This window comes from Sinocyclocheilus rhinocerous, unplaced genomic scaffold (genome assembly GCF_001515625.1).
Source record: "Sinocyclocheilus rhinocerous isolate Xijiao unplaced genomic scaffold, SAMN03320098_v1.1 scaffold534, whole genome shotgun sequence".
NCBI lineage: Eukaryota > Metazoa > Chordata > Actinopteri > Cypriniformes > Cyprinidae > Sinocyclocheilus > Sinocyclocheilus rhinocerous.
In genome coordinates this window covers 2,239,700-2,247,377 of record NW_015646352.1, presented here as the reverse complement: position 1 = coordinate 2,247,377, position 7,678 = coordinate 2,239,700, and the positions used below count along the sequence as shown (strand labels likewise).

Genomic DNA, 7,678 nt, shown 5'->3' with positions numbered 1-7,678 from the left:
GTGTCATGTAGGCTAATAAAATGTTTAATGGGACTGAATTTGTATTTAATGTGATTACAATTTAATTAAAACATTATAAATTGATAATTATATAACGTTTCCTTTCCACGGTTATTCAAACGGCGAATAAATTATGTACAGAAATGACATTTTCACTAACTTTGATCTATCGCACTGTCAAAAAACAAACCTATGTTATAACCACTGAAGCTGTCTACACTGCGAAATGAATCCCTTACTTACATTGAACGAGCATCTGCGCTTAGTTGTTTATGATGAGGGAATTCGCGGAATTCAGTCAGCGAACGCGCGCGCATTCAACAAAGCTGATGAGTTTCAGCGATGACTGATCTGAACGCCTCTGATTGGCCATTGCATTCCTAAGCTCAACAGAACCGTGTGTGATTGGTTAAAATGCGCAACACTGTAAAAACATGTGCAAATCTTAATTTAATGCGCAGTCGACACTTTCTATTCATTTATACTCTGTTAGCAACATACGTAATAGATTTAATTTGTTTGTGCAGGGGCATTTTTGTCAATTTTGTGGGATTTTTTGCCCCAAGACTCAGTGGCCAGGGGAAGGCTCAGCATTACACACGCTCCGCCTATGGAAAGAAGACTCAAAAAGTAATATCAGTGTTATATTATTTCTATATCATTATAGTATTTAATACCTTTTTTGTATAATATTATGACATTTAATGCATTTTAGAACTTTTTAATGTTCCTGTGGCTCAGTGGTAGAGCATTGGATTAACAGCGCAAAAGGTCGTGGGTTCGATTCCCAGGAAACACACATACTGGTAAAAATGTATAGCCTGAATGCACTGTAAGTCACTTTGGATAAAAGCGTCTGCTAAATGCATGAATTATTATTATAATTATTTTTTTAATTATTTTTAAAGACTTTTAACTACTTTATTTTTATCTAATATTTATTTTATTTAAGCTTCATTTCAATTACCAGAAACTATTTTTAATAGTTTTACTTTGATTGAACAATAACAACACTAGGTAAGATTATGCACACTAATAAGAAAGTAATAACACTTTTTAACACATTTATAATGTTAAAAACTGAGACAACATGCTCAACATGTTCGTCTCTTCTAACATGATATATAGATCAACAAGTTATCTAGAGTAGCTAGCCCAAAAATGTCAATCACAACCCTTTCAAAAAGAGCACCACACGACATCCAAAAAACAGGGTTTTTACTCCCACCTCGTTATATTTTCGTAATCATCACTTTTACTGTAGGTCGTGGGTTCGATTCCCAGGAAACACACATACTGGTAAAAATGTATAGCCTGAATGCACTGTAAGTCACTTTGGATAAAAGCGTCTGCTAAATGCATGAATTATTATTATAATTATTTTTTTAATTATTTTTAAAGACTTTTAACTACTTTATTTTTATCTAATATTTATTTTATTTAAGCTTCATTTCAATTACCAGAAACTATTTTTAATAGTTTTACTTTGATTGAACAATAACAACACTAGGTAAGATTATGCACACTAATAAGAAAGTAATAACACTTTTTAACACATTTATAATGTTAAAAACTGAGACAACATGCTCAACATGTTCGTCTCTTCTAACATGATATATAGATCAACAAGTTATCTAGAGTAGCTAGCCCAAAAATGTCAATCACAACCCTTTCAAAAAGAGCACCACACGACATCCAAAAAACAGGGTTTTTACTCCCACCTCGTTATATTTTCGTAATCATCACTTTTACTGTAAAACAATTTCTAATCCCTGTCCATCTGCCTCGGATGTAATCACAAGCCTCTTAAAGACTGTAGGCCGCTGCCAAAACTGTCCGTCTCACCTGAGTCCTTGGCACTTGGGGGAAAAGATTCAGGGTGGTGGGTCTCTTGGGCCGGTATGTATCCATGGCGACGGCAGGGATTAAATCCTTTAGCTGAGGCTGAGTGACAGGCGGCCCTGCGCCCTGCTCTTCCTTGTGGTTGTCATCGACGGCATCAACCGGCGGCCTCTCGTTCTCCTCTTCCTCCTCTTCTTCAAAGATTCCTCCCTCTGCATCAATCAGGTCCAAGTGGAGCATCTCCGTCTGCAGCTCCACCACCCTCCTCCTCCGGCCGCTCCTCGGCGTACCATTGGTTGGCTGAATCATGTGATCCTGGGAAGAGCAGGCAGCAGAGTTTTAGAGGCTAGAGCAGAGGAGCTGCAGTCAGACGCAGCCGACCAATCAGAGTGCGGTGATGACATCAGTCTGTGGCTCTCTTCCTGGTTGCTGTAAGGAAAGCTAATTCAATCCCAGAGAACAATGAGGCGTGTCACACGACAGAAGCAAAATAAACACACCCAGAAATGACGAGGAGAGAGATTATAACATGTTTAATTACACTAAACTGCCTTATTGTCTTTAAACACAACTCTTCTTACCATAAACACTATGCCAATTATCTCATTAAAAGGCTGTGAAATCAAAAATGAAGGATTTTTGTTGATAGTGGTTTGATGATATCCATGGTAAACAGACAGATGTTATTGAACATGCTATAAATTCTGTCAAAGCCAATTATGCTGAAACTTATTGTCTTTCAACACAGATTTTCTTAGCATTAACACTTACAATGCTAATTATCACATTAAAAAGATTGTTATATCCTAAATGAGGGATTTTGTTTAAGTTGTCAGATGATGATAATCATGATAAATCATCTGATGTCATTTAAAATGTTTTGAATTCTCTCTGTCAAAGTCATTATACTAAACTGCCTTGTCATTAAACACAGCTTTTCTTAGCATAAACACTTACAGTGCTAATTATCACATAAAAAGGTTGTGAAATCATAAATTATGGATTTTTATTTAAGCGGTCAGACAATGATATCAATGTTAAACCACCAGATGAGACTGAACATTATAAATTCTCTCTGTCAAACCAATTACTCTAAACCGCCTTATTGTCTTCAAACATAGATTTTCTAGCATAAACACTTATATAGTATGATGATAATAATCACATAAAAAGTTGTGAAATTATACATGAGGGATTTTTAAGTGGTTAAATGAGAAAAAGTCAGATGTGATTGACTTTGACAGCTTCCCTCAGTGTTCATGTCAAATGCTAATGCTAAGTGACTGCTATGCTAATTGGCTCTGAACACAACAGTCTCTTGTGACCTCACTCACTCACTCATACGAATACTAAAATTCTCAATCTATACACATATTTGGACACAGATCGCCAAGCTCTGCACTGTCAGATGATTCCTCATTCAGTTCCAGACTGTGTCTCATGGAAAGATAAGTGACTGTTTGGTTTTAGGGTGGAGATAAACCACATATACACGTTTTACTTTGTGGTTAGGACCGCCTGTTGACATCTACTGTTTCTGAATTAAGATAACTGTGATTAGTACTATAGTCCATACTCTTTAAAGTCATTTTAATGAAAGGAGGACACAAAGGAGGTCAAAAATGGAAGGGATAGATCATGCAAAAGTCAACTCTGGTCATCATTTACTCACCCTCATGTCATTTTAAACCCGTTTGACTTTTTGTTCATAAAAAGCAAAAGAAAATGTTTTACAGAATGTCCAAGCTGCTCCTTTATACACACTGAGAGTTGGTGACTGATGTTTGCCTAACATTATCTTTTGTTTTCTACATAAAATTATTTTGTAGTTGTAAATAAATCTAAAGTTAAGTGTAAGGTTTGACTCCTGAACTAGTCTAATGTAGTGAGCTGTAAATTCATACCTGGATTTTAGCCCACTGGAGATTAGCTGCAGACTCAGAGCAGATGTTAATTAACCCATATAGGCATGTACAGGTGGTGCTTTGGCACACCTCCCAAAAATTAGAGTAAACCCTGACACCACAATATATATTCAGTTAGACAGTAAGACTTGTAATGTTTTTTAAAGAAGTCTCTTATGCTCATCAAGGCTGCATTTACTTGATCAAAAATACAGAAAAAACTGTAAGCTTGCAAGATGGTATTACAATATAAAATAATGGTTTCTATTTTAATATACTTTAAAATATAATTTATTTCTGTGACGCAAAGCTGAATTTCCATCAGCCATTACTCCAGTATAAAGTGTCACATGATCCTTCAGAAATCATTCTAATATGCTGATTTAGGTTCCAAAAAAATATTAAGCAGCACAACAGTTTCCAGCACTGATAATAAATCAGCATATTAGAATGATTTCTGAAGGATCATGTGACACTAAAGACTGGAGTAATGATTCTGAAAATTCAGCTTTGCATCACAGGAATAAATTAGACTTGAATGTATATTAAAATAGAAAAACGTTATTTTACATCATAATAATATTTCACAATATTAAATTTCTTCCTGTATTTTTGATAAAATAAATGCAGCTTTGATGAGCATAAGAAACTAATTTAAAAAAACATTAAAAATCGTTCTGTTCCCAAACTTTTGAACGGTAGTATATATATATATATATATATATATATATTTATATACAGTATACACACACACACACACACACACACACACACATATATATATATATATACACCAACAAAATAAATGGTCAAAATTACATATAAATATATTGCTTAAATATACAAGTAAATATATTTAAATTAAAATAACCTAAATTAATAATACCCTCTCAGAAACAAAGTCACTGGGGCAGTACCTTTTCAAAAAAAGTACTAATATGTGCCATTTAGGTGCTAAAATGAACCTTTAAGTTACAAATTTAGGGGTAAATAAGGTACATAAGTGTACCTTTTGAAAAGGTACTGCCCCAGTGGGGGCTTTTGTACCTTTTTTTCTGAGAGTGTATGAAAATGTATGTTTACCCCAAAATGCCAGCTATGAAAACAGACTAAAATCTGTACAGTAAGTTTATTTGAGGGTACAGACTTACTTTAGGGTCGAGGTCGAGCTGGCTGAGAGTGATTCCATTCTCATCCGTGATTTCTGTCATTTCTGACAGGTCGTCATCCTCGTATTCATTCAGACTGATGTCATGGGTTAACCTGAAAAGTGCCAGCACACCCACACAGATAGTGACACACTACGTCATCCCTCCACGAGGCCATCGCTAGACAGTCATACACAGAGAGGGCACGGCTTGCCTGCGCATCTGATAACTTCACGACTACTGCAATGTTGTAACTTCTAGGCGTATTACTCATTGATCTATAAATGCAAATAAAAATGTAAATAAAATAACAACATGTGTGTGTGTTTATGTATGTATGTATATATATACACACTTTCTTTTAAAGTAGTTTCTTTTAGTCATTTAATGTAATCCTGGAGTTATCAGTTGGTGTTCTGCTAACTTTAAGTCTATTTAATAAACCTTTAAATCAATTTATATGTCTATACAAACAAATTTACATAAAAGAATATTACAAGGTTATATTCAGAATTATGCAAGTTATGCATATGGAAATCTGTTGTAAGAAAGCATAAGCAAAAACAAACAATTCTTCTGTTTTTTCCTGAATGTAAATGCTAAATGCTGATTTAACACATTGTATGAACTTGCTTAATGACAACAACATTCTTACTCTACCTAATGTTTTGAATAAAGTTGTTTTTCAGTATTCTTATACCCTCTGTCTGCAAGCTAGCCATTTACTGATAAATTAAGCTTTAAAAGCACTCCGACATACTAAATTTGCAGTGCTTCCTGTTTATATACCTGCAATTGTGCAGCCGCCACATTTCTAAATTGATGAGATGAACAAGACAATTTAACATAAATTTAGTCAATCAAATGAACCTAGTAGAACTATAAGCTTCTTTTTGCAGACCACAGTCATTATTTTATCTTTTGATTATGATTTTGTACCATGCAAAAGACTCAAAGCAAGCCTAATTTTAGATCAGAAACACTAAACACACACATGAAATTACAAAACCTTCACATCTCATTCAGTCCCATCCATAACTCTACATATATTTCCTTCATGCACACCAAACTAACATTTTGGCCTATTTCAGAACACACAAGCTGATCCAAGAATCGCAAAAAGGCCGTGCAGGGGACACAGCTGCATCACTACTGTACCATTTCTCCCACTGTTCCTCCATCCAGCTGTCCCCATCCTCTCTGGAGTCCATGGCCAGGCTGAGCACCATCTGCAGGGCAGGGCAGGATGCCACTGGACCTCTGCGTGGGTCCTCCAATGGAGCCATTAAAGTCAGCAGCGGATGACTGAGAGAGAGAGAGGGGGGGGGGGGTAGTCTCCACTAAAAGGGTTTGCCACCCCAGTGATTGATGGTCCAGATCAATGCGGCTCAAGTTGCCACCTCCACACAAGTGCAGGCCAGTTTGGTGAAGAGATGCCTGCTGGGAATCGATGGCATTGATAACCAGATGAAAATATCTGGAAAGCTTCCTGTGATATATATTGCATCATTAAAGTTCATTAGGAACTCCTCCTAAACCATGTTAATTAGATTCAGATCTTCTTGCATTTCATTAATGGAAAAACAAGCATGTTATTGACGGATCATATATGCGTCCTCTTATTTTACATTGTGCGGTGGGGCGATTGCAGATAACGTGTGTTATTGACTTGGAGGAGATCCGTTTCATTGCGGGACTCTGCAGAAAATGGAGGACGAAGAGAGAGAAACAGGCAGAGATAAGAGTCTCTCCATGGTCATTATGCTCTATAAGAGCAGACATTAGCTGACCTGGACAGGAGCTGAGAGCTCTTTCCTCATTAGCACAGCTCCCACAGGACGCCATTCACATCAGCTCTATTGCATTACTACACTGCCAGCCTGAGATAAACACCAGCACACTGCTGGATGCTGATCAGTTCACTCAGATGTGCACTGGCGGCACACTGATTTAATAAAAATGAGAAAATCATAGATGCCATTTTAATCATTCACTCATTCATAAAAAAAATAAGCATTTGAGACTTTAATGTAAAACAAAACAAAACAACATAAAGAGAGAAAAAAACAGGACAACCAAAAAGAATATAACAGGACATAAAAAAAGAAAAGAAAAGAAAAGAAAAACTCAAAACAGAACAAAGAAATGAAACAAAAAAAAGTCCAAAACACACCAGAAAGAGAGAAGAGAAAGAAAACAAATGGGGGAAAAAAGAACAAAATAAATAAATAAATAAACAAGAAAACTACGAAAAAAAAACACAAAAAGAGAATAAAAGAAATAAAAACAAAACAGGACAGGACACCAAAAGGACAGGACAATACAATACAAGATAATACAATACAATAAAATAAATACTAAAAACAAAATAATATATATTTAATAGAAATAAAGGCAAACAATACTAGACTAAAAAAAACACACTAAAGATTTAAATAAAACAAAAAAAAACTAAAATACTAAACACACAAACACACGTATGTATACAACCACCCAAAACACAACATAACATTAAAAAAAGAATCGCAAAAAGGCCGTGCAGGGGACACGGCTGCATCACTACTGTACCATTTCTCCCACTGTTCCTCCATCCAGCTGTCCCCATCCTCTCTGGAGTCCATGGCCAGGCTGAGCACCATCTGCAGGGCAGGGCAGGATGCCACTGGACCCTTCTTGGGGGAAAATCGATGGAGCCAAGAATTATGCCACTTTCTTTCTTAACCACCCGTCCAGCACTCCACACAGAAACGTCCTCCACGAGGGTCCTTGGGGGGGTGGGGGTGG

At 36.2% G+C, this 7,678-nt stretch overlaps 1 protein-coding gene across 1 annotated transcript in view; it reads right to left on the bottom strand.

The window, feature by feature from the left end:
* Positions 1–7,533, bottom strand: part of LOC107707405 (C-Jun-amino-terminal kinase-interacting protein 1-like) — a 20,815-nt gene extending 13,282 nt beyond the window's left edge. Inside the window, exons 1-4 of the mRNA XM_016511394.1 lie at positions 7,463–7,533; positions 6,053–6,199; positions 4,898–5,009; positions 1,846–2,157 (exon numbers count right to left, since the gene is read on the bottom strand). Coding sequence (XP_016366880.1) covers positions 1,846–2,157; positions 4,898–5,009; positions 6,053–6,199; positions 7,463–7,533 — 642 coding nt within the window. The remainder of the gene's footprint in view (positions 1–1,845; positions 2,158–4,897; positions 5,010–6,052; positions 6,200–7,462) is intronic.
* Positions 7,534–7,678: the final 145 nt, after the last annotated feature.